Source organism: Dipteris shenzhenensis, chromosome 21 (genome assembly GCF_047967505.1).
Source record: "Dipteris shenzhenensis isolate YYH24624 ecotype China chromosome 21, Dip_SZ_1.0, whole genome shotgun sequence".
NCBI classification, from domain to species: domain Eukaryota; kingdom Viridiplantae; phylum Streptophyta; class Polypodiopsida; order Gleicheniales; family Dipteridaceae; genus Dipteris; species Dipteris shenzhenensis.
The window spans coordinates 14,210,205-14,238,135 of record NC_141616.1 but is presented as its reverse complement, the minus strand read 5'-3'; the positions used below and the strand labels follow the sequence as shown (position 1 = coordinate 14,238,135).

The 27,931-nt window shown below is 42.6% G+C and overlaps 2 protein-coding genes across 7 annotated transcripts in view; both read right to left on the bottom strand.

Moving 5' to 3' along the window:
• Nucleotides 1–10,303, bottom strand: part of LOC147888524 (dentin sialophosphoprotein-like protein) — a 100,338-nt gene extending 90,035 nt beyond the window's left edge. For all 6 annotated transcript variants that reach the window (XM_087392821.1, XM_087392819.1, XM_087392818.1 and 3 more), the window contains exon 1: nt 9,429–10,303. In XM_087392821.1, the coding sequence (XP_087248947.1) occupies nt 9,429–9,896 (468 nt within the window). In that variant the 5' untranslated portion in view covers nt 9,897–10,303. The remainder of the gene's footprint in view (nt 1–9,428) is intronic.
• A 13,999-nt stretch (nt 10,304–24,302) lies between these two features.
• Nucleotides 24,303–24,839, bottom strand: LOC147888523 (arginine decarboxylase-like). Its single transcript, XM_087392176.1, has one exon. The coding sequence runs from the start codon at nt 24,837–24,839 to the stop codon at nt 24,303–24,305; it is 537 nt and encodes a 178-aa protein (XP_087248302.1).
• Nucleotides 24,840–27,931: the final 3,092 nt, after the last annotated feature.

Sequence of the window (27,931 nt, the reverse complement as noted above, 5' to 3'; positions counted from 1 at the left end):
TAGTGAGGATGCTTTCTTAGCCTCCCTGCATCTCTTACAATGCAAAACTTCTCTCGCTATGGCGTATCCAAATGTAGTGTTCCAAATCTCTCCATAGCTCTTCCTCCATGCTTTCCAGATCCCGAAGAATTATGTCCGAGGTGTCACCTCAGACTGAACTTCCGCATTGATCAAGAGAGGGAGTTCGATTACTGCCTTTCCCTTCCATGAAATCGCCCTTACAATAGGTAGCCTTCCATTGACAGACAAGGGAAATTCAGGCAATAAACAACTTGTGACTTATAGAAGACAGTACGGCTGTGTAAAGCGCACTGCATTAGGAGAAGTCCTATGTCTGGGAAAAAGCTGCAAGGAATCGCCAGTCGCCAGCTGGAAGGAAGTGAGAAAACAGAGTACCCGAAGCTGGTTGAGATGGCGGGAAGAAAGAAACTGTAGCCCGAGTGCCGTCGCACAAAAATAGGGCTCCTCCCTAGTCAATCCATCGTACATAAATAGGGCTCATCCCTACCCAATCCATCATCTAAAATCAGGTGAGCCATAAAAAACCCCCTTGCCAAGTAAAGCTCGTAGGCTTTCAATCTTGCTGCCTAAACCACCAGATGCATAGGTAGCATTCAAAAATAGGGCTGCTAAAGTCAATCTTGCTGCCTAAATTGCTGGATAGCCTGTCTAAACACTCCTACGCAGAGTTTCGACTCTTAAAAAGTCATCTAATTGCACCATATTCATCTAATTTCACCATATCTTCTTACTTACGTGATTCCAATACTTTCATAAAATCGTGAGCCCTAAATTGTCGAGCATAATTCAACGTAGACCCACCCAAACGCAAGGGTATTGGCCTAGTTTTCAAATTCACCAAGTCTTCTCTGTGTCAAAAGATAGAGGGAAACGAAGATAAGATACAGCAGAAGCGCATCTCCATAGGGCAACCCACCTTACTATCTAGCGTTAACCTTGATATTTCCCAAAAGGGGTCATCTTCATTGCAATATCAGAAAGAAGGCATTCCCAATAGTCTCCCCTAACCAGCGCAAACTCAAACTAATAATCGGAGATATCAATTCCCTGTTGGGGTCACCTTATAGTTGCCTTTGCCTAGGATATAAAAGTCCAAACACGACACTGAGCAATCGGCCCTTTTACTTCTCTTCTGTCAAGAAAAGATCTATCCTTCGAAGATACTCTATCCGGAGTATTCCGAATCCACCCCCAACTTCACATTTGGCTGCGTCAAAAGCAATCTGCAAAGATTAAGGCCTTGCTGAAGACAATTTCAAGCGAATCTTTGATAATTCTACATATCTTGCGTCAAAATAACTCGAGGGTTTGGAGAAAGAAAGAAAGAAAGAAAGTCTATTAACGTCCACAGGAGACCAAGAGGTCTATGGGACAACATGACAGCCATCTAGTACATCAGCTTAGGGAGGGCGCAGGGCAGCTCCCAATGAGTGCAAAAGCAGCTCCATTTATTTAGAGAGTACCTATATTGTAGCCTAGATAAAACATGCACACATATATATAGTTGGCCTTAATCAATTTAAGAGAGTAATCAATCCATCTAGAAATCACAAGGTTTTATCCAAAACCTTTCCCTTAAGTTGACCGATTCACATGCTCGTCTTGGATTCCACCTCTAGCGCTTCTTTGCCTAGAGACCAGTCCCCTCATTACATCAGGTATGATCTCCTTGGGTAGGGAGTGGCTTTGATACCAATTGTAACAAACCCCCAAGCAGGTCTGATCAACCCTGGACCAACAGAGGGTACCACGGAAGACTAATAGAATAGCCCAAGAGCTCACACAGTGTGTGTGGTGGGGTGGCTCTTAAACTTATGTGCATCAAATAGATGTGCAAACTCATCAATAGACAATGATCCAGCCAGATATAGAAGCTACCAAAACAATATATTTCCGTCCAAAACTAACACAACAAAAGAGAGAGAGATCCAAAGTGTGGTCTTTTGATCTCACCACAAGGTACTTCTGCCGGATATCTCTAGAGTTGAGCCCACGTGCTCCACCTCAAGCGTATGTAGACTCTTTGTCCCGATCTCAGCTTCTTGCTGCCCTGATAGACAGCCTAAGGTTCAGCCCTATGAACTCAGTCTGCAGCACACCTCTGGCTAACCTTCACCTCCAATGTTGAGGCCCAAGAAAGAGACTTGCTGGCTGCTCCTGTCTGCCCACTCCTGCTGAAGTGCTGGATAAATTGTGAGGGAATGGCCCCTTTATATTTCCCCCAAGGGGCTGGAAATACCATCGACCAACATCCTCCTTCCTGGCCGACTTTCTGCCCCCCCCTGGCCGACTTTATGCAGGCAGCCCTATATAAGGGCCCTTTGCTGGCCCTCTTGAACTGCTGCCAGTCCCAAGGGCAGCCCCCATTGGGCCCCATCCTTGGGCACATCTATGGCCAGGTGGCTGGCCCACCTTAGCCTCCACCTCTGCCCCTTTGCTGCGCCTGTGTACAGTGCTTGCTGCAGGTCTTCATCCTGCCCACAAGTTCCATCTTCTCGACTAGGATACCCCCGCTGTTAGAAATCAACCAACAGAAAGTACGCACAGCAGAAGACTGATAGAATAGCCCAGGAGCTCACACTGTGGGGTGTGGAATCACAAACTTCTTTACTTAATGTGCATCAAATAGATGTGCAGACTCATCAATAGACAATGAACCAGCCAAATATAGAAGCTACCAAAACAATATATTTCCGTCCAAAACTATGGACACAACAAAAGAGAGATAGATCCAAAGTCCCACAAGAGCATGGTCCTTTGATATTACCACAAGGTACTTCTACTATCTGCCGGATATCTCTAGACTTGAGCCCGCATGCTCCACCTCAAGCATATGTAGACTCTCCGTCCAGATCCCTTCCACCTTGTTGTCTTTGCACCAGCCTAGGTGGGCAGCACCCTCAGCTAAGTCTGCAGCTTCTGTATGCTCCCTTCCCCTCCAGTGATGAGGCCCAAGACAAGCTCCCTGCTGCTCCTTTCTGATGGGGCTTTTCTGCTGCTCCAAGTGATGAATATGAGGGCACAAGGCCCTCCATTTTATAGGGGCTGAGCCCTCCGACTTATTCAGGCTGAGCAACCCTAATCAACCAACCCTTAGGTTGGCTTGGTTGGCTACCTCTCTTTACCCTATATAAGGGCCCTTTGCTGGCCCTCTTGAACTGCTGCCAGGCCCCAAGGGCAGCCCCCCATTGGGCCCCACCCTTGGGCACATCTATGGCCAGGTGGCTGGCCCACCATAGTCTCCACCTCTGGCCCTTTGCTGCGCCCTTTTGCACAGTCTTCTTCGCGCCAGCTCATCGTTCTGTTCAGAATAGTTCTCCCGTGCAGATCTGCCTCAGCCAACCATAGACAGGCACGTGACCTTTCCAACTTCCAAGCCCCTGCTGTCCTCCATGGTGGCTTCCATCTACCAGGTTCTTTTCTATATGACTGCCCACATGACAACCTTGCTGCTGTGGCCTTCCATCAGTTCCCAGGTCCACCCCCCCCATGCTCTCCTCATATGGGGGCTTACAGATGGGTATGTGACCTTTCCAACAGGGGCAAATAAAGGACAACTATGGTTACCTCAACAACGGCCATAGTGCACAATCATGGAAGCAAAAGTCAGCCAATTGGCTGAAGAATCAAGAGGCGAGCTGGTTTTTGCAAGGAACGTGGTGACACCATGTTGAGAGGTAAGCTGGTTTTTGCAAGGAACGTGGTAACACCATGTTGAGATTCTTGTGGTTCTCTCTCCACCTATGAGCCCCCAAATGAGGAGGACATGGTGGAGGTGTACCAGCAGCAGACATTAGATCTGAAGACTGCCACGTAGGCGGAACAGAGAGTAAAGGCTGTCTGCCATGTAGGCAGCATGCATAGGTGCTGCAAAGGACAGCAGACCGGTACAACAGAATCAGCATGGCTGCATTACAGGCAGTACAGCGCAAAGGACCTGCAAAGGACAGCAGACCAGTACGACAGTCAGAAAGGCTGCAAAGCAGGACCTGCAAAGGACAGCATACCAGTACAACAGAAACAGCATGGCTGCAAGGCAGACAGTACAGGGCCATTCAGAAGACTGTACCTGGTCAGCAGGAGCATGGACAGATGGCTGGAACTGTCACAGAGCAGCAGGATGTGCAATGGATGGCTGGAGAAGAAGTCGGGCCAATGGGGAACTGCCACATGACCAAGCATGACTGTAGGATAAGTGCAGACTGCATAGGAAAGGCTAACATGTACGGCATGCTGTTGCAGGTACAGAAGGTAGGAGATAGTCGGATGCAGGTCCAGAAGGGAGCAGATGGGCTGGGGCAGATCACAGCAATAGGTGCCTGGACCAAAGCCATCAATAGCTTCCATGCTGGTTGGCTGATCTAAGAAGGACCAAACAGGTTCAGCCCAGTCTTTGGTGGGCTGACAGACTGATCAGCTAGTCTGTAGCTGGTTGGCCAGTTCAGAGGGCTCCTGGCCCTATAATTAGGCACCTGGATGGGCCAGTCTACTATTCACTATATGCCTCAGTATTGCTGCACTTTGGAGGCCAGGGATCAAGGTGCCTTATACCCCACATATTGGCTGCAGACAGGAGCAGCAAGGAGGTCTTGGATTCATGCAAACAGTACCTCACCATAGGCTGAAGAGGGATTTCCAAGCCCATGATTGGACAGATACTTTGATTGTATGCGCACCAAGTGGTCCTTCCCTCTCACCCAGCACAAAATTCATGATGCCTTAAAGTAATTATATCAACACACTGGCTAAGCAATGTGTACATGACAAACGTCACATTGGTGAAGATTGACAAAGACAAACTTCTAACCAGTATCCTTTTATGCTTGCAGGCTGCAGCAAGGTTGAGGCTGTGGACACTGTTGAACACCTAGGGAACAACATTCAACCAAAAGCCAGGGAACGATTATGAAAGAAAACTGGGTGGTGGCCTTCTACCATATACATACACAGGTAGGATGGATGCGCGCACACACACATACAATGAATTGCTGCAATGGGAAATGCCAGCACTGGCTAGAATGAAAGCATAACAATATAAGTGCAGCAACTACTGCAAATGATCAATAAACTCAACTATAGCTAACCCTAGCACGAGGAAGTGAGGAGGTGTAAGGGTGAAGCCACTTGTGACTTTTCATTTAAGCTAGAGCTTCAACCCCTTCTATGTGGCATACTGACATCGTATGCCCACTCAAATGCATCAACCACATATGCATATATGCCATTCCAGAATTTGAATGGCTGCCCTAGAGTGAGTTGGACATGGTTATTGCTTTCCTTGTGTGACACCATGAGTTAGAGAAAAAAATAGTGCCGTGTGGCACTCATCCCCTTCATCCATGATGGATGTATGTGAGTATGCCACATCATGTGGCTCCGTAAAAATCTATAACCATTTCCATGACATCACATCATGTGTGGTCTAACCAAGGACCAAGTGTCTAACTACCACTGTTTTTAACCTTTAATTATATACTAACCCAAATCACCCCGAGGGTGCTTTTTATAACTAATTCCATAGTTCATGGGGCCTCCTGGTTGGGGACCTGCAAGCTCTACCTCCAGGGGGGCATCTGCACCTCTACGGGATCCTACGGTCCTCCTACATGTTGAGTGAAGTCCCCCCAAAGGTCTTCTCCCCTAATCCCCCACCCTATATCTGGGAGGGGAGGGTCCATATCTGTACAAGTCCAGATCTACTTCCCTACTTGCTTCTGTCTGCTTGCTCTTCATTTTGTGTTTTTCTTTGCACCATGTCTCTTTCTCTAGTTCTGAAACGGGACCCAACCCATATCTGGAGGAGCCTATGAAGTCAAGTCTTGCGCCAGCGGGGGCTTGACTCACGTGGCTATGGCCCTAGCTCACCACCCTGCCCTGCTCCCTCACGATCAGAAGGTCTTGGCAAGATGGCCAAGCTCTCTACAACGATGACAATGTCCTAGAAGGCCTGCAACCTCCACCCACTGAAGCACTGAACCTCTTGAGAAGGTCCCCAAAGAGATGCAAGAGGATAGGGTGGAGGGATCCGTGACCACATGTCAGACCTTTGGCACCCCATCATCCATGAGAACTGAGGCTGTTGTCCTGTGGTACTCCTGCGACATGCCCAGAAAATGCAAGGTCACCATGTACCTTGGAATCTCATGACGTGTCTCCATGTCATCCACTGTAAAACCATGGTACTAAGATTTGAAGACGACCAATTGTGGTCAGAGGTAGATGGGGGCACTGTGGAGACGTGTCTGAGCCATCTCTAGAGTGGACATCTGAATCACAAAGACCCTACATCCATAAGTCGTCATTTCCTGCATGTATTCGCCTCCAGAGCAAGGTTCACCTGCTGTATCCAATCTCAAACTTGAGGCCTAGTGGGGGTAAGGCCCACCAAGCACCCAATGACTACTCTATCATTGAGCATTTCTACTGCCTTTTCAAACTGCTTCTTGTCCTTTAGTGTAGTTGTGATATGATACGAGGTGGGGGTCAAGGATGCTGCCATTTGAGCTCTTCAAGCCAGGAGCAAGGTAAGGTAATTGAAGGAGAGAGACAAGAGGGGAAAGGGGGAGTGACAAGGGAAAGGAAAGAGGATGGAGAGGAGGAAGGGACTCCAGGGAGAGGAAAGAGGAGAAGAGGAGAGGGAAAAAATGGAATGGAAGGTGGGAATGGAAGGAGGCAATGGAAGGGGGGGGATGGAGGGAAAGAGAGAGGGGAAGAAAGGAAGGGGAGAGGGAATGGAAGGTGGGTTGAGGGGACTCGAGGGGAAGGCCGGAGGGAATGGGAAGAGGAATAGAGGGAGCGGAGGGAAAAGAAAAGGGAATGGGAGAAGGGATCCAAGTGAAAGGAAGGAGGGAATGGAAGAACGGAAAGTATGGAAACGAGGGAGTGGATGGCAGAAGGGAAGGGAGGGCATGAAACCCCACAGCAGGTGTGGCTCACATTCCACCTGCTCTCCATCCATACGGGCAGTGACTAGCCTGTCAAGGGGGCTAAGGCTCGCCACACAGCCCTATGGGCTTGGCAAACTGTGAGCACAAGGGCACGTCATACAGCACCCCCAAGGGGAACACCTGGTAGCATTGCAGAACTGGCAGGAGAAGAAAACTGAGGCGAACCAAATGTTGGGAAGAGTGACAGGGCACAGAAGGGAGAGCCTCAAGCTCACAAGCGTGAGCAAACAGGCTGAGTGGGGCGACATCAAGGGGAGGAAACAGGATCAAAAGGAAGGCGGGGGAGCTCGTGGAGCAGCTCGTCAAAGCACGATGGTTGGAGATGCTGTCCAGCTCCTTTTAGGCTAACTAGGCCCATTTGGTAGACTAGAAGCAGATAAGCATGCCACATCCTACATGTGAAGGATGCATGTAACATCCCCTTTGATTAAAAGATTACCACAAATAAGGAACTTGATAAAGAGATAAAGAGATAAAGAGCAATCCCATGTACCTACAGACCATTGAGTGTTTGAACCTCTACATCATTTGATTTTCTTCGGTTGCCACTGCTGCTCCCAAGATGGTAATCCCTATTTTTGGGGCGTTGTGCCAACAATACAAACTGAATGTCACTTGAATGTGCTCAAAATCATGCCAGTGCGGTCGTGAGCAGGTCATGATGATCCAAAACTTCTCAAGCTCGAACTAATAGTAAGTAGTAGGGCTTTGACAACCTCCTGAACACTAATACATATCATCCCTTGGTAGTGAGTATCCATACTAGACAGCCTCCTAATCAACAGTACATATCATCCCTTGCTAATGACCTGCTAAAGAGCAATCTCATGTACCTAGAGACCATTGAGTGTTTGAACTTCTACATCATTTGATTTTCTTCGGTTGCCACTGCTGCTCCCAAGATGCTAATCCCTATTTTTGGGGCGCTGTAGCAAACTGAATGTCACTTGAGTGTGCTCAAAATCATGCTATTGGACTCGTGAACAGGTCATGATGATCCAAATCTTGTCAAGCTTGAACTACTATTAAGTAGTAGGGCTTTGACAACCTCCTGTACATACCATACCTTGATAGTGAGTATCCATACTAGACAGCCTCCTAAATACCAGTACATACCATCCCTTGCTAATGACCTCGTCAACCAAACTGGGTCGGCAGACTGACTGTCTGGTTGGCCAGTTTGGGAGTTTCTAAGCCATAAAGGTCACCACTGGTGGAGGTCGGTGGGTGGGGGGGGTCGGGGGGGGGAGAGCAGCAGCAATTGGCCTGATGCATTTAGAGCCAGCTTGTTATGCCATGAGGCAGTTCATACTTAGACATATCATTTACTCAACTATCTAAAGCTTTTCACAAGCATTCACTTCAATCAAATCGATGTGATCCATATATAGGGATCACTCCAAGGTTTGACCAATAGGTGGACTTTTGGAATCAATCCATTACAGAACACACTAACCATCCCTCAAGGGTTTGAGACATCCATACTATCAAAAGACAGCCTTGAATCCACTAATGGCAGCTATTCCAAAATAATTGCCGAGTAGGATGAACTGGGTTCTCATGAGGACTTTTAAAAACAAAAAATCATTTAACGATTTGCCTTTAGCTACAATTCTATTGGACTGCAAATGAAGTGACACATTATGACGCGAATATATCTCGTGAGTGTTAACTGTCCCAATAATGCGGTGTTATGATAATCTCAAGGTTGACAATGATTGTTTCTTAGAGAATGAAAATTGATGACTCAAGTGTGCATTATTGTCACACATATTTTGAATCAATTTTCAAAGATGTTGATGTGATGCCAAAGGATTGGCTTTGTACGATAGATTCATGATCGAACTCACTTGTCTATACTATTGCTAAAAGGCTGCTGTCAGAATACATGGGTCAATGCCCTACCTGTCAGCCCCCAAAGAAGAGAGCAATATCGCTTAACATACGTCCTAGAAACATAGGACAGCACACACCTCACCGCCTTCCCAGCAAAATTATGGGTTTCCACTAATCACACTAACTCTCAAAGCTCTCTGCACACACATGCATGGAAGCTGAGATGACAACACACTCAGATCAGAAAGCATAGCAACAAAGTAGACCGCCAAAGGATAATCTTCACCATATGTGGAATGATCTAGTACAACTATCAAAAAAAAAGCTGGTCAAAATGAAAATTGTGCAATTCACGTCGCATTAAACCTGGATTTTTTGAGAACGCTACTCCTATCTACATAACGGTGCTTTGTAGCCTTCATTCCCTGCCATCCCTGGCAACTTGAAGCAGACTTCAGAGCACCACACGCAGCCAGCAGCAGCGGCACAGCCTCACGTTAATTCAAAAAAACGAAAAAGATTCTGGCACAACAACGCAGACTCGAATGGTAACCTTGAAAATATATATTGTTTTTTAGAATCAACACTTAGCTTCAATAGAGAGCGAATATATAACGTCATCACCTTCTCAATTTTTTGCGAAGGCAAGGTGCGGGGAAAATTTGATGGATATGTTTGATCGTGATGATGCCCCAGCTGGCAATCAGCATGTAAACATTGTTTGGGAGAAAGAAGAGAAGAATGTGGCATACGGGAGACATCAGCACCATGGTAAAGAGTCTTGCAGCAGCTATTTGTATGGCTGGGGGGATGCTTATTCCTATAGTCTATAAGCGTCTCCCCTTTTGAAGCTTCACCACTGTGCTGAAAAGTGTGCTGAGTGTTCCAACAAGAATTGCAGCGACAACCTCCGATAAGTTCACCTTCAGCTTCCTGTGGAGTATGTGCACCAAGAAGTACATCACTCTCGGATATACGATGTACGCAATGCAAGTCTGTACGTCGTGAAAACCTGCAAGGCAGTTCAGGCGGCAACAACTGCTCGTGCTGATGACATCGCGGACGTCCCGGGCCGGAGTAAGCGAATTCCATTCACCCAATTGAAGCTACGAGATTTTCCCCTCCGGCCAGAAACGCAAGGCGACCTTTTGCAGTGTTTCTAAGCGAGAAACGGCGATGGGCAGCGGTGAATGAGAGAGAAGAGTAACGAAAGAGGGAAGTTCTGCATGCAAGCGATCCTTTGATTCTGCAGAGTCAGGGGTACATTTCCTCTTCAAAAACACAGTGTGAGACGCTGAGTACTGAGTGCGTCGCAGGGGATACTCAGTGTAAGCTCTGTACGAGAGACGATTCTCTGAGAAAGTAACTCTAACGAAGATGGGCGATTTGTGATTTGAGCTTGTAGTGAGGCAATCTGATGGAGAGGAGGAAGAAGATGAGGATGCATCCTCACACATCCTCTCATTCAATTCACTATAAAATTTCACTTCATAAGAGCATCATCAGGATGACCATCTTCTCTCCCGCCACTTCTCCTTTACAAAATCTCTCTCTTCTTTATTAGTTTAGATTTTGACAGAAACCATTGAATCTTTCTTAGTGTAGATTTTGTCACAAACCATATTGAATCTCCAATCGGACCTTCAAGATTTACAACATATTCTCTCCATTTTTACTTGGCGAGCACTAGAGCATTTTATGAAACTCTCAAATCCTATGAAGCCGTTAGATCAACTTGCCTATCATTAACTACTTACAATAGCCCATATAGTTACCAGGTGGTCCATGCACTAAGCAGCTGGCCAAGCATTCTAGTTTGCAAAATTTTAGGCAATCCACACTCAATGAAGAATGCATGGGCCCCAAAGGAATTTTTCGCCTAAACTCAAATCGCAACGCATTTATTGGAGCTGACGGACGATTCGACCATTGCACGAGCTCTCTGTGAGCTACAGGGAGCTCTCTGTGAGCTATAGAGACAAAGCTCAAAACCACACGGCAAATGCGGATTGGCAAGAGGAATAATTGCGCACGAATGCTGAAATCAGCAACCTCCAGAATGGAGGTGCCAATATGAGCATCAATGGCAAGTTTAACTTGACATGCCAGCGTCTAAAATGAGCCTCCAACTGTGCATTACTTGAGTCGTATGCACTAAGCCTTAGAATCCCTCCCCATGCCCCCCCTAGACTAGCTTTGCACAAGGTTTTTGCATTTAATGGGGCAATCCCCATAGCATTCTTCAAGCAGCCCTGCAACTAACCACCATGAGCTTCTCAAGACCATTTGGGGATGCCCAGGGTACCTCCCACATTAGATGTAAATAAGATGGGGCCAAGGGGGCAACGGTCTGTTGCCTGCAATGAGGGAGTGCATAAAAGCTAGCTCTATTTCAATCAGGTCACAGCCGATTTTCTCTGACTGGGTATCGCTCTATGGGGACACCTTCCCTCTATTCGACCACCACCTCCCCTCCATCTGCCAACACCCTGCAAAAATGGAGTGCATCTTCACTAGCAAGGCTATGGGGAAGGCCTCTTAGTTATTAGTTTAGCTTTAAAACCTACAAATTCTTCAGAAAAAACTTGAAATTTTTGAAACCCTAATTTTTATGATTTGTTGAGAAATATATTTTCTTTGAAGATTGGACCTAGACCCAAATTTTCTTGTTGTGGAAAAATAAACAATGTATGGCATTTCACATGCCTGTCAACGTCCCATACATAACTTCTTTTCATGAACATGCACACAATGCCGCTCAGGCGAAAGTTCCAAGGGCTAACAGGGCTTAACGACTCCATGGATATATCTCAACTGTCCTACACATAATTCCTTTTAGTGAAGATGTGCACAATGCCCCTCAGGCAAAAGTTTCAAAGGTTGAGCTAGGGTCTGAGCTCAACAACTCCATGGACATATCTCAAGTGTAGGGCACATATGCTGATAAGACATCAAATGGTGCATGTGAAGACGCCTTGGGCGTAATGTCTTTGGCTTGCCTCGAACAAGACCTACGTAATATCAACGTAAAGCAATGTGCCACAACTGTTGTGTATCCTCACTTAAGATTTTCAAAGCACTTCCCATCGGAAAGACTCTATGAAGAATAAAATCATTTGTACGAATGTGGCTTTCTTCTTTGATCCATGGGAAAGGTGCCGTCCGAAGGCATTTTCAAGGTGTTGTCTAACGTGTTTCAAGGTAGATGCAAACTTTGGGATTTTCAATTCATCGAATGTGGTTTCTTCTCAGCTTAATGTCACTTCCAATGTTGGATCCTATCGTGTTTTATGGGCTACCAATGCAATTTAATTTATTCCATCCCCCGGTGTGCAACCTTTTCAATGGAGGAAATTCTTCTTCATGAGTGTCTAGTTAGATTCAATTCCCTAATATCAGCAAACTGTTCTTGGATGATATTAAAGCTATTGCAAGAACACTTCTTATGGGGTCATTGGGAAGAAAGTCCAACTCAAATGGAGCTTTGTACTCTAAACGGGTGGGAAGTGGTTGTCACAAATCAAGTTCGGTACCTTCCCAAATGTTTGCTACCATTACACTCAGACATGACCTTTTACTCGCATCTATCCACTCCAGATGCATGCCAATAATCAGGGACTTCTAACCTAGTGAACCCCATTCCAAACATTGAAAGCATAGTTGTTGTGGCAAACAAAATGCGTAAAGGTGGCATAGCTTTGCATGCACAATCCACAAGGTTGTGGCATCTTCTCAGTAACCCCTAGCTTCAACAATGGCAAGCAAGGCAAAAGTTACCGAAACCAAAGGTGAATAGCACCCTAGTTAACAATAGCAAATTCAGACAAGAACCCTAGCAATATCCAATGAAACGAAGACATATGATGTCTTTGACCAAATCTCGACCAAATAGAAATGTGGCTCCACGTGGCTTCCACTTCATGTACATCTACTCCCCAAGTGGTGGATCCTCCTCTCAATAGTAAATCCTCATCATTTCAGGCTGTTAAGGTTGTTGCATGTAAGAAATTGGTGTTCACAAACATTTATACATCGCTTCTTGACTTTATGGAGAAAGAAGATCTAGGGCAGAATCTATCGTAAATCAATGAAAGCTCTAGCATTCTCAAGTTGGAACGTGTGAGGTTTGTGCTCACACCAAAAACAAAATTCTATATCTCAATTCTTCTACAAAGTAGGGCCTGGCATCTACGTATTTTAAGAGTTCAACGGGCTCTCATAATCTTGAGGGCCTCCAATTCATGAGTATTTTTTGTAACTGTCCACTTAGGAGGAAAAGGAAGGACGGTTTTACTCATTTCAGCTTCTTCATCCACAACTTATCTTTGCTACGCCTGATGGGCCCTTCTTAGCTACGAGGGTAGTTGTTGATGGCTGCCAATTGTTCTTTGACTCTGTCTTGGCTATGCCAACTTGTCCCAAGACCATATTTGCCTATAGGAGAGGCTCTATGGTGAGTTTGTCAAGAAAAAATAAATTTTTGTAAGTTATTGGAATATGATGACTTGACCCGTTGTTAGAGTGCATGTGACTCTCATGATATTAGCACAGCAGAAACGAAAGCATGGAGTAACTCTCGGATGACTGCGCTCTAATAACTGGTGCAACTACAACACCTTCAAGCACCTGCATAGATTCACATGGCATAATCAGTATACAGAATTCTCTTGGCGAGTCACTAATTAGAGCACTTTTATGTCACAAATCATGCTTAGTGGCTTGGCCCACATGATCAGTAGGAAGTTTGTGCAGCTTCGGCTTCTTCAAATCATTTTTCCATTCTCTTTTGATTCACTACATCCCTTTAGATGACGTCAACTAGAGGTCTGATTCCCGTTAAGATGAATACAAGCTAATTGGCAGCCTCAAGTTTGACAATGATGTTTTGTATGCTTGGTGATTGGCTCAACAACTTCACGCCTACCCCATTCAAAGAAGACATACCTTAAGAATGTCACCCAAATATGCAAGGATTTTGGGAGACTTAAAACCAAGCAAAGATATGACTGGGAAAATATTATCTCATATGTTCTAGATTCTATATTATTCGCATTAGCATTGCATGATTCTCCAATTGACCATACCTCCTGCCCTTTTTGAATGCCTTAGAACTACAGATTAGATTCCTTAGACATGCCGAGTTTATTGCATCCCACATCCAATCTAGTCTAAAGTTGCCAGACCTTGGTGATAGTCCATCAGAGTACTTCTTTAAACACATCAAAGATAAAAGATGAGGGAAAACATTGCTGTTAATACTCATAGTTCGGAGTGCCACGTAATTGGAGAGCAAGAAATTGCACAAGTTATATGCCATCACTTATCTAGTATTGTAGGCACCCATTCGAGAATGCCACTTGATTATGAATGTGGGTTAACCAATTTTTAAAACAAACAAGTCCCGTAGCTTTTCAGTGGGAAGCTATGATGCTTTGATGTCCTTTCTTGGCGTTTGAATTGGGATTCGTAGTTATTTTCATTTTTGTTGCTCGTTATGCACTAACGTCAAGTCAAAAGTTTACTGTATTGAATTTGGATCTTGAGAAGTCATATGCAATCGGGTAAGTTGGGCTTTCATCCTTAAGTTTTAGACCTAGCTTATGCCATACAACTAAAACCATTTTCACCAATGCAACTACACAATCTTGATAAACGGATACTTTTATAAGAGCTTCCCCTTCAAGCATTCCTTTCAACAAGGTTGCCCACTTGCGCCACTACTTTTTCCTACGGACACAGAGCCCCTTTTGTGCCAGATTGATCATCACATCAATGGATGGACTATCTCTAGGTTGCCACTCCTTGATGGATCTTATTTTCTTCTTAGTTTTTTGCCAATGGTAACTCCAATATTTTGTAGGCCATCAGGGAGAAACTGTTGCTGCTTTATGCAGACTATGCTACTATGTCTAGTTATAGAAGTAATAGTTCAAAGACCAGTGATAGTTTTTGGATTGGGGAAGTCCCCTAAAGTGGTCTCAGAATGGCTAGCTCAACATGGGTTCAAGGAGATTAGAGTTGGATAAGTCTTTGCCCTCCTCGTGAAAAAGAGACGGACCAGTGCATGCGGAAAATGTCCATAGATTTGCAAAGATTGTTTGCTGCGAATGGGTAAGTGAAGACCTTGGAAGGTGTAATGAACAGTCTATACGAAATTAAAGACTCGCCTCGAGAGAATAAGCTGCATTTGTTGGCGGACGGCGTGTGCAGATGCTAACGGCGCAAGTTTTGTCTGTGGTTCTTTCACGTAGATCTTCAATTTAATTCGAAATATTTCATTCATACTTCGAGCGTTCAGCCTGGCTTTCTTGCGTCGTTGTAAGGTCAAATATGTTTGGCTATTTAAGCAACCACTTCGAGCCGTCCGTCGCATTTGTTCTACTTCTTGTATGGAAGGGTCGTCAGAATACATGGACACCACAGACAGTGGTGCGGGATCGTGAAAGGTCAAACGATTTTCTCCGTTTTCATTTGAACGTCCTTCAATCTCTTTATCTTCAACTTCTTTACTGTTTCGATCGATATGGATTTGCGAGGTCCTTTCTCCCACGAACTTTTGTAGTTTTCTGACCTTTTTGTTTCCTTCATGCAGGTCTTCAAAAAGCATGTCTTGAGATTCTGAACTCTCCTGTAACCCCTCACGCTAGTAAGACTTGCATGCAACAGAGCGTAGCCTAACAATGTGGAGGCAAGGGCAAGGAGGAAGCAGGTTTACTGAATTTCATTATGTTTTGTTGATTCTAGATCGAACAAGTTGGGATAGTTGGCTTCGCACAAGGTACTCTGAGGTGGCAAGAGATTCTTCTTTTGGGCTTTCTAGTTTAGTCAAGCATTTATAAATACTTAATAAACATATTACCATTCTGGAGGAAAGCTATTGGCAAGTGTGATTGGAAGGGTGCTATTCAGTTGGCAAGAGATGGATCTCTTGGAATGAGTATAGGGGTTAATAAATGGCCATTCGTTAACAATGTTGCCCTAGTTCAAATTAGCCCACACAATGTTTATTTTAGCTTGCTTGTGTTGGTAGCTTGATTCGATTTATCACATAGAGAGCAACACTTTTTCAATGGTACCTTTGCTAGGCTTCACCCAAATGGACCTCATCAATCGGTTGCTTGACCTTTGTGGTTGGGTAAATTTTGAAGGCAAGGAGTAATGACTTCCCTTTGAGCCTGGCTGAGCCTCATGATATCCCTAGAATTGTCCAAATGGTGTGGAGGAACCATGCCCCCCTCAGAGTCCATTGATGAATGGACTTGCGCATTTGTAGGCTATGGTATGGTCTTTGTGATACCTTCTTTGGAGACTCATAAAGCTTGCAAGTTTTCAACTAAGGATAAGGTGGTGAAATTGAAGGATGTTTCACCATTATGCCCTTTCTAGAGAGTGCATATGAAAAACCACGATTATTTGTTTTGGGATTGTATTATTGTTCGTGGACTCTGGCAGTTTTTGGAGCATTTGAATGTCGTGCATTCATCTTCACATCCCTCTGACATGGAAGTTACTTATTCTTCTTGAGGACAAAGGAAAGTTGAATGATTCCCTAGATTGCCTTAAGCAACTTCTAAGACCATCCACGAAAATGAACATTGAGCTCACATCACTCGACATGATAGACCTAGGATCTATTATTGACCTCCACGAGTATTGTGCACGTTGCATGTCCATCCCACAACTGTGAAAGGGGATTATTCACGTAGCACACGAGTAGTACTACCTGCTTTGCAACATTTTCAACAAGCACTTACTTAACGACATACCAAATTGACATCTTAGTTTGTATTTCTAAAATAAAAGCCATGTCGAACATGTTTCCATTGTTTAGACGGAAGGGATTCTTCATCTCATCGGCTCCAAACTACACATAGAGCTTCAAATGCCTAGAGATTCTCCATGCTAACATTCTTGGACACCATTTGGAAGTGCAACTGCCCCATATCCTTCAAATAGTATCCTAGCATGCCACGAAAGTATGCATGTTTTTCAGTCGCAACCCTCAGCACATGACCACACCCCCTATAGGCCTCTTCCTATCCCACCCGATGAACTTCTAAATTGCCTTGTTCATTGGTTGCACGCTCTTTGCAACGACTTTGCACACCATTCAGAGATGCAAATGAAAGAGAGACCCTCCTCTCTCCACCAAACAAAGGCCCATGATGCAACATGTCTCCAAAAACTTCTCCATGACTCCTAATAGGCTTAGCGATTTAGAGACATCTGTCAAAGTAGTCTCATGAGTAACTGTAATAAATCTTGGATTTTTTAGAGTTTTGTGAAACTTCCAAGTAACACCAAAAAAAGGGATACTTGGATTGCAAACAAACCCATAAGACTTGTAAAAACTGTGGTGTTTTGAGATCAAATCCTTTTGAGAAACTAAAGCAGGGGGGTAAGTTTTGGCAGATGAGTTCACTTCTCTCAAAAGACATTCTAAGTAAAACTATTTGCAAATAAAAACAAAGGTATTGGGACATTCATATACAAGTCAAAGGGTTCTTTTTAGAAGTTCTTTTATTCTTATGATGAGTTGATTTTCCTTCCAAATTAAAACCTCTTGGTAAAGTTCTCATCCAAAACAATTTACGAGGTCGAGCACCCTTGTCAAAATACTTGGCATTATTAAAATGGCCCTCTATATGCTCAATAGGCCAGACTTTTCCATTATTGCATCTAGCTTCCCTAATATGTTCATGAAATCAAACACAATCTGTCCTATAGGCTTGTCTTGCATAATGCATACTACTACTATGTATGTTATAGACAACATAAATTACTTGTGTGCTTGAATAGGACTATTAGAAACAAAAGTTTTGAGATGCTAGTTTCTAAGACGTCTAAATTAATTAATAACTCTCATGTTATTATTGGTATAATGAGTGCTAACTAATAAAGCCTTAAAGTTAGACCAATTTATGTTACCTTCCTTGAAATCATGAAGATTATTCATGTTTGACCTAGCTAAAAAGTTAAACCTTTCTCTATGTATGTTTCTTCTAACTTTTTTGTTTTGATTTACCGAGCTAGACCCAACTAAATCACCTAACCAAAGAGACAAGACCATCACTAGCATTTCCAAAGTTGTTTGGTGAGGTCAGATGATCCAACATTGGGGAACTTGCTTGCACTCTCCCTACCCATCCCAGTTTCTCCTTTGCTATATCCCTCTAGTAGGAGTGAGACTAGTATTTAGGGGGGGCTTGCTTGCACAGTTATTGCTTGTCCCAAGGTAACTCCTCCCTTAATACTACAAGGGTATGTCACAGGAGCCAAATGACATCCCAGGAGATTGCCCAGTTGGTTTCCAAAAGACAAGTTCATCATAGCGTGTATCACTAAGCCAATATACCCCCCAAATTGGCGATTATGGTTAGGGTTAGCCAAGGCCACTGTAAGAGCTTTTTCATCTTAGAAGCACCAAAAAAAGAGAGAGAGAAGAGGAAAGTTACCAAGACAAAATTAAAATCTGGAAAATAAAAATAAAGCAAAGAAGAGGACAACACTACCAAAGACAAGAAATGAGAAATGAAAAATGAAATAAACAAGAGAGTACAAGTACTCGTGAGCACTACCCTTAGTGGCTATTTTTTTAGTTTGGGCAATGCTCTACTGAGAGTTTTGCACAAAAGTGTCCATTGCAAGTCCTACAAAGTAATCATGATGAGACTTTGTATTTCAGGAAGAAGTTACTATGGAGGCACATAATAACTTCATTTTTTTTGTCTTTACAATGTTTTTAGTAGCAAAAGTAGTATGGAAACAGAATGGGAAGGACTATCTCAAGGTGTCATTGATAGTGCCTTGACTCCATAAATTGTTTGCAGTAACTCTTTTCTACTTGTCACTTTTGAAGAAGCTACATCTTGTTTCTAAATATCTGCATAAGATATTTTTTTCAAAAAAATTAGATGTAACGTTGAGCATAATCAAATGTTGTGAGTAGATAAAGCATTGTAATGTGAATGTAAATGGATACAAAGAAGGAAAGTAAAAAAGAGAGTGTAATAGTCTTTGCATGGGGTTTTGGATGAGGATCTCTTACAATTGTTTGAACATCTATTTTTCGTTCGTTATTCCCTGGATTCTATTGTAGCTCTGTGATGAAATTTCGTTGCAACATTTACCATGGAAACAAATATTTGTTTTGTATGGTAAATTGAGACGTGCAGTGTTGGAGAATGTTATTGTGAAGCCAAGGTTTCTCCTATAAAAGAAAAAGTTTATTTGCCTTTGATTCTTTGTTTAGCAAATGTTGTCATTGTTTATAATAGCTTGGACATTATCGAGACAAAATAAATAAGCTTTACCATTGGATTAGGCCAAAGTATAGCTTCATTAGAACTTGACCAAACAAAGATCGAAATACATCTTTAATAGCTGCTTGAGTATGCATGCTGAAACTCATGAAGAGACAATTTGTGGAATATATGTTGGCATGCGATAGACAAGGTAGATTGGAACATGATCAGTCCAATATGCTGCTCTAGTTCCTGATATACTATCTTGTAAACAAGGGTTTGTCCATACGTGGTCTAGTTGTGAGTTGTAGATTGTTGTTGATTGTTAGAATGTGAGTTTCATATTGAAGTTGTCCATGAGCACTTGTAGTTGTGACTAGTCTGGCTAGCATATCTATCTTGAAGTCACCAAGTCTGATGGTTGGGCATGTTGTTGGTGAGAGTGTTAGAAATTGTTGCAGTTCATGTAGATATGTTGCAGTGCTTTTCCTTGGGGGGTGCTATGTTGCAATAATAAATATAGAATTTCTTATGCATGGATTAGCGTGTATTGCAATGAATTCATTTATGTTTCCTATATTTGTTTCGGTGATGTGGACTGTTAATGGTTTTTTGTTTTAAATGGCAATGCCCATGCAATTATTTGTTGATATTGTATTGTAATATGTTTGATCAAAATAGAGCGATGGTTCATAGGTTCTTGTTTCATTTAGGCATAGTATAGCTGATGCTTGTAAGTTGGGATCGTGATTGATGTCTTTATAGTGTGAAGGCAAAGATCTTGTGTTTACTGATTAAAGAATTAGGTGTGTGTTTTTGTATTATTGTGTTCTAGAATAGCTAGATTCCATGCTTTCCCTATTGATATCCTTACAATTTCTATATGCACTTTTGCATCTATCTTGAAATTTTATGTGATAGTGGCTTTAGCAAATATAAATGCCTTTTATGGCTGGAAGTGTGTGTGAGGAGCAAGTTTTGGAGCGGGCTTTTTTTGGCAACTCACTAATTTTTGGTTCACCTATTCCAATTATTCCAATCTCTCTCTCTCTCTCTCTCTCTCTCTCTCACTCTCCATAGCATAACTGCCTCTTTTCCATAAGAGAGGGTGATGGACATTCATGGAGAGATAGCAATGAGCATTCAAGCCAAACAGTGGGACATAGGGTGCAGATAGAGGCCATTATATAGAAAATCTGTAACAAATCAAATTTAATGTATAATTAATGCCCTTTTTGGAAAGACAAATAGAGAAAGTGATAGAGAGAAATACAGTATAAGGGGAGAAGAGAGGGAAGAAGAGAGAGGGAGGGAGGGACAAAGAAAGAGAAACACACACACACACACACAAAGAAGAGAGAAAGAGGGAGGGATTTTAAAAGAGAGAGAGAGAGAGAGAGAGTGAGTGAGTGAAAAGAGAGAACAAAAGTGAAAAGAGAAAGAGTGAAAAGAAGAAGAAGAGCAATTTAATGTGGTAGGAATAACCCTAGATGCCTCAAGGGGGGGGAGAGAGAGAGAGAGGGGGACAGAGACACAGAGAGAGAGAGAGAGAGAGAGAGAGAGAGAGAGAGAGAGAGAATTGGAAAACAGAGCGAGAGTGTGTGTGAAGAGAGAGAGAGAGAGAGAGAGAGAGAGAGAGAGAGAGAGAGAGGGAAAAGACTTTATGCCCAAAGGTGTGCCAAGAGGTTTCTTGGCACACTTTTGGGGAAATTGTTTTTCCTAACCCCCCCTTCCTTTTTGTTGCCCCCCCCTTGTTTTTTATTGCTTCTTTAACCCCCCCCCCCCCCCTTCCTTGCCTATATAAACCCCCCTCCCCCCCCCCCGCATATTGCAAAGGACTCCAAGTAACTCTCTCTCTCTCTCTCTCTCTCTCTCTCTGTTGTTGGAATTGATGCTCTAACTCAATGATCGATTGATGAAATGAATCGAGAGCTCCATATGAAATGTAAACTACTGTTTTAGATCACCATTCCTAAGTTTTGTGACATAGAGAAGAGACCAAACACCTTCTATTAAACTAGAATCCAAAATATATGGCCTGTACGGACAATAGCACACCTCTATCGAGTTTGTTGCTGCATTACAAGACTCAATCTAATGACACCGACCTTGATCTAGGGACTCATGAAAGATGACTACCTAGAGCAGGTGCTCTTGTACATGCATTAGATAACTCAAATCGAGCTGTCAGAACAAAGACAAAGACTCAATCTATATGTTCTAGTATATGTATTGATGAAGAATGCCTCAAACCGCCACAGATAGAAGCTACCAGAACCGCCACGAGATCTCCATGCCAAATTGCTTCATACAATGGCTCATGCATGCGTAACTCGACCAATCAGCATCCATCTTCTTTGCATGGCCCAATAGGAGCTCTCCATCCATTCACGCCTCAACCAATACCAAAAGCTAAATAACTATGCAGACTATTAACCTAATGACGATCGAGGTATTCAAAGAGAGAGGATATAAATCCATAGAGTTTAGACATACACAATGATCAATCAGTTTAATGTAATTTTTCTCATAGCCATGGTGTGCATTTGTTCAATCGACATTATCAAGGTCCTACTGCGTAGAGGGAGACATGGAACCGTAGGCCTAGAAGTAATTTTGTCAGAGTGCGTTATCAACATAATTCTCCAAAGAGAATAAGAACTTGCCACTATGGTATTCAAGAACATTAGGAACTAGAATGCATGAAGGATCAAAGAGGAATAGGATATTATAATAGGATCGAAAGTTGGAATCAAAGGCAAATGTAAGGCCAAGGTTAACATTAGTGATGACAAAGACAAGTAGAATCATGATCGATTTGAAGTCCAATTTCAACATCAACCTCTTATTTCTCAGTATGTAACAGATGAAGCATGAATTGAATAGACTAAGGATGAAAGATAAGGATGAAAGAGAGTTTGATTAAGTATGCATGTGCTTTCTAAGTTAGGTTTGTAATTTTGCATCTTTGTAGGAAGCAGTACATAAGTGTAAGGGGTTCACTTGGTTTTTTATGTTTTAAATAAGAGAGAGAGAGAGAGTTTAGTCCTATTTTTTGGAAGATTTTTTTTTCTTGATTTTCTTGTTTATTTTTGCTTAGTCACCTTCTTCCTTTCTTCATTATTTCTTGTTTTCGTTCTCTTTTATTTATTTCACGTATTTTAGTAACCACTAGGTTCGCCCAAGAGACTCCATGGATCATTTAAAACCCAATATAGCTGCTTATGCTTGGCCATTGGACACTAATGACGACATAAGTGTTGCTTTACTTGCTAAGTATGTCTTTCTTTTGTTTTTCAAAAAGTTCTTGCTACCTCTTTTTTCTTCTCCTTTATTTTTTCCTTCGTAGATTTTTGGACTTTAGAACAACAAAAATTCTAAAGTTGTATGATTGGATATATTCTATTCTTACAAAGGTATATTTTCTATCACCTTAGCGGACATGCGAATTCAAAGTACATCAATTTATCTTACACAGGTACAAAAGCCCCAACGGCTAAAATTTTTCTAATATTATTTTAAATTTCTTTTCACTTTGTTTAATATTTTATTGAGTTTTTTCTTTATTTCTTTATTATTATTATTAATTCATTTTTAGTTAACTTTATTATTGTCATTTTCATTTGATTTTTTACAAAAAGTGAGCTTTTGCTTATTGTTTTAGTTGCTCTCATTTGTGAGCACTACCCTATAGGAAGTGTTGTCCTAACACTTATGTTAAAAGTGTCCCTATAGTAACTTTGTTACACATTGTTGCCTTATAAAGGTTTTACTAAGTAGAGGGAGACATGGAACCGTAGGCCTAGAAGTAATTTTGTCAGAGTAGGTTATTAACATAATTCTTCAAGGAGAATAAGAACTTGCCACTACTATGCTATTCAAGAACATTAGGAACTAGGAGAAGCAAGAGATGGAGGAGGAGGAGGAGGATAGGAGGCCAATTCTGCTCTTGTAAGGAGGGCTTGGGTGCTCGCATGATCGGCAACTTCGACGAGCTCGGGCGATGGCGAGTTGGCAAGGATCTCAAGCTCCATTGCAACCCAGCTCCTTGGAATCGCCTCTTCAGATTGGTCTTCCTCGACAATCTTGTCGATGTTGGCTTCAACATCACTCCCTCCTTCTCCAACTCTTCCAACGATAAAAGGTCCGAAAGATCGTCTACAACACTTTGGCATGATTTTACGTCATGTGGGTACTCTCAAGAAAGTTACGTTGTAAAACTAAACTGATGAACCCGTGCTGGAAAGATATACATGTTTCTAAAGGAGGGGATGCAACATGAAGGAATAGGAAAAGGGAGGGGGAACGCCTTTCCCTCTCCAGGGGGAAAGGTGGACCCCTTCCCTTTCCCTTCCATCCTTCCATCATAGGCATGGGGAGCACACCACCTGTCCTGCTCTGAAAACGGCCGCTATTCCGGGCAGGGTGCACATTACCATTCTGAAAAAATCTTAATCGAACGGCTAAGATCACATGATGCTCGACCCTAGCCTTTGATGGGCAACAACATGATCGTCTAGATTCGTGAACTTGGCTAGCGTCCAAGTGAATAGCTCTAGGCTGGTTGGACAAACCCTTACCCCTGAGCTATGGCCTTATTCCTCACAACGGGCCTGGTGCTACCAAGCTTGCATCCTGGGCCTTTCCAAGTTCCAAAGAGAATCTGATGCAGAAGAAAAATGTCGCCGAGGATGCAAATAAGGATCTGCAAGTTGAAAGGTGCTAGTGTGACAAGCAGGAGGTGAAGCGCCTGCATGGAAAGGCTGCGAAAAGAAATGTAGCCACGTAGAATTCTTACAAGCTAAAGCCGATGCTGTAGCGTTTGGCATTCAGGAGAGGCTATCTTGGTTGTATGTAATTTGACATTGTTTCTTTCTTGTATATCTGCAATCACTTTCTCATAAGCCTCTCTGGCTTGCAATACCACTCGAGCGTTCTCATGACGTCGGATGGCTTGAATTGCTCATTTACCTTTCATTCATAGGCTTGCGCACTCCAAGTCGCAGGAGAAGGAAGTGATGCTGAAGCCAGCATCGACAGGATTGTCGAGGAAGACCAATCCAAAGAGGCGATTCCAAGGAGCTGGGTTGCAATGGAGCTTGAGATCCTCGCCAACTCGCCATGGCCCGAGCTCATAGAAGTTGCCGATCATGCTCGAGCATCCAAGCCCTCCTTGCAACCATAGCAAAATTGGCCTCCTGCTTCCTGTGCCTCATAGTACGTGAAGAACATACCCACCCAGTTGCTCAGCTCATCAGGCCTCCACCTCCAAAGGCACCCCCATATATCTTCCCATCTTTCCACCATTCTCCTGAGCCGAGAGGTTGTTGAACACCAAAACCGAATGGTGAGAAACCAAAGCTCTCCCACTCTCGTTGCATAATGTGGCCTGCTTCACGTTCTTCATGGCGCACACATCCTCCGCAGCCTCCTCTGCATAATCTTCCATTGTGTAACCCACAGACAGATCTGACTCTGCACAATTCGATCCATCGTAATCAATCCCAAGACCACCGCCAATGGCAATGTAGTGCAGGTTGTTGACTCCCATTAAAGCCATTTCGCAGTAGATGTGAGCTGCCTCGCTAACACCATCATTGAGAATAAGAAGCAAACAAATCTGAGACCCAATATAGAAATGAAGCAATTGGAGGCACCCGAGCATGCTTAGACGACGAAGCCTGTCCGGGATGCCTCTTATCGCACCACGCCTTCTAGCAGCCTGCTTTCTCCTCCTCCTCCTCCACCTGCTATTGCCGCCGCTACCCAATTTAATGCTGCTAGTGTCCATACCAGGCCCAAGACTGCATTCAGGACCTTGTGCCAGAATTTATTGATCAATTTAGCGTGACAATCGTCCTGCTCGCCAGGGGACTCGCACCCTCGCTCTCTTTCCCTCTCTCTCTCCACCTTGGGCAGGCGCTCCCTCAAACTCCTTTCTCCTTTCTTCTAAATTGGACCTATGACAGCCTGCTCTCCAAAGTCATTCCGAAAAACTCTGAGCTATTGCTTCAGACTTATAGATTTGGACATGTTTTCCAACTCCCTCACACAAGTAGCTTCAGTACTAATGCATGTGATATGGATCTCGACTGCAACAACTCCATAGTTGAAGCTCCTCTATCCTACATCCAACTTTTGGAAGGCAAGAAAGGTTTAACGCCAAAGATCTATGGATTGCCACAGAAGGCTATCATGACCGACATGTCCTTGCTGCCAATAGCTTTAGCATTGTTTACAAGGGCGTGTTGCGAGACAATAGGATCATTGCTATGAAAAAATCCAAAGATGCACGATCTCACGATATATTCGTAAGGGGGCTAAGCAACATGAATAGCTTCTTCGAAGAAGCTTGTGCCTCAGGAGCACAAAATTGTGATGACCACCAACTTATCCCTTACGTATTGTTACCGGATGCCTTTAAAGAAATCCAAAAACAAAAGCCTCTCATTTAGGACCATTCTATCATCCCACCGAGGACACGTCCCTTCGAAGAAAAATCCTGCAATCTGCATTCGATACTGGTTGTTCTCCTGTGAAAAGCCTAACCATTATCTAGGCCTTTCTTTGAACCTCGAGCACCCATTACCTTGAAAATAACTCTCTATGTTTTTGAAACTAGGCACAAGCGACTATAAATATAGATTAATTCAAAGCTTCCGAACGATAGACATTCAACAAAATGTACCTAGGATTAGATAGACAAATGAGGAGTAACAAACACCACCAAATCGAAAACCACTAGCTCCCAAAACTCTATTAACAAAATTTGGCTGCTACTGCAAAGCCGAACAACGAGAGCAAGGAACAAGAATTTGCACAATCAACCAAGATAGAATCAAAGAAACAAGAAATGTCTTGAAAATAACAACAACATGGGCAAGGGAAGGGCAAGGAAGTCCACCTAGCAACAATGCGTAACAAAGTTACCATAGGGACACTGCTTAACAAAAGTGTCAGGACAACACTGTCTACAGGGCAGTGCTAACAAATGAGAGCAACTAAAAAGCTCACTTTTTGTAAAAAATCAAATGAAAATAACAATAATAAAGTTAACTAAAAAATAATGTTAAAATAATAATAATAATAATAAAGAAAGAAAGAAAATCAGTTAAATATTAAACAAAATGAAAATAATAATAATAATAATTGAGAAATTTTAGTTGTTGGGGCTTCTGCACCTGCGTAAGATAAATCGATGTAGTTGAACAACTAGCTGTTCACCACTTGGATGAAAATTCAAAGAATTTGCATGTCCGCTAAGGTGATAGAAAAATATACCTTTGTAAGACTATAATATATCCAATCATACAAATTTAGAATTTTGGTTGTTCCTAAGTCCAAAAATCTACACGAGAAAAAAAAAAAAAGAAGAGAAAAGAGGTAACAAAAACTTTTTGAAAAACTTAAGGAAGACATACTTAGCAAGCAATGTTGTCATTAGTGCCCAAGCATAAGCAGCTATACTGGGTTTCTAATGACCCACGGAGTCTCTTGGGTGAAACCAGTGCTTACTAAAATACGTTAAATAAATAAAAGAGAAAGAAAACAAGAAATAAAAAAGAAAGGAAGAAGGTGACTAAGCAAAAATAAACAAGCAAATCAAGAAACAAAATCTTCCAAAAAACAGGACTAAACTCTTTCTCTCTCTCTCTCATTTAAAACATAAAAAACTAAATGAACCCCTTACACTTATGTACCGCTTCCTACGAAGATGCAAAATTACAAACCTAACTTAGAAAGCACATGCATACTCAATCAAACTCTCTTTCATCCTTAGTCTATTCAATTCATGCTTCATCTATTACATATTGAGAAATAAGAGCTTGATGTTGAAATTGGACTTCAAATCGATCATGATTCTACTTGTCTTTGTCATCACTAATCTTAACCTTGGCCTTACATTTGCCTTTGATGCCAACTTTCGATCCTATTATACTATTCTATTCCACTTTGATCCTTCACGCATTCTAGTTCCTAATGTTCTTGAATACCATAGTAGTGGCAAGTTCTTATTCTCTTTGGAGAATTATGTTGATAACCTACTCTGACAAAATTACTTCTAGGCCTACGGTTCCATGTCTCCCTCTACTCATCAATAGAACCTTGATATTAATGTGAATTGAATAAATGCACACCATGGCTATGAGAAAATTTACATTCAACTAATTGATCGTCGTGTATGTCTAAACTCTATGAATTTGTATCCTCTTTGAATACCTCTTGCCTTTGCTAAGAGATGCTCTTACATTACAAACTCCTCTGTCTTTTCCAAGACTATTCAATGCAATTTTAACTAGTCTTTCTAACTTGACTTTTTCAGAAAGGGAAGCCAATTGATCTACCATGTCTTATTGAGACTATTGTAGGATCCATGACAGCTAGGAAATGCACTGTGGTAAGGCACACAGAACAAAAGAAACCGTTTCGGCGAGGCGAGGTCTCAACTTTAATGATAAAGGAGACACATCCACCAAATAAATGACAATATTGATTGTTTATACAAAGGTCATCATGATGACTACGAGCACTCCAGCAATGAAGGGCAGACTCAACCATCACAAAGGTTAGCACTAAAGAAGAAGGCTAATCCAAAGGAGTACTCCATTTAAACCCAACAAAATACCACACTTAAATCTAGCCTATTAAAAGGCCATTGAGCTAGTATTATATTTAAATTTTAGTTTCATGTCTATTTTCTTTGCTCTCTTTTTTTTAAACCTGTTTCTTTTTTTGAGAGGGGGGGAAGAGGTTGGGAGCCAAATTTCCTCGAGATTTCTCCAAGGGAAAAGGAATACAAGCAAAGAAAGCATGAAAAGAAGAAAAATTTTTAGTTCAGACCCAAAATTTGTCATATTTACACAAGCATATAGATACATAAAA

Bases quoted from the DNA above. Each gene is read 5' to 3' on its own strand.
- LOC147888523 (XM_087392176.1), bottom strand. From the start codon at position 24,839: ATGGACACTAGCAGCATTAAATTGGGTAGCGGCGGCAATAGCAGGTGG.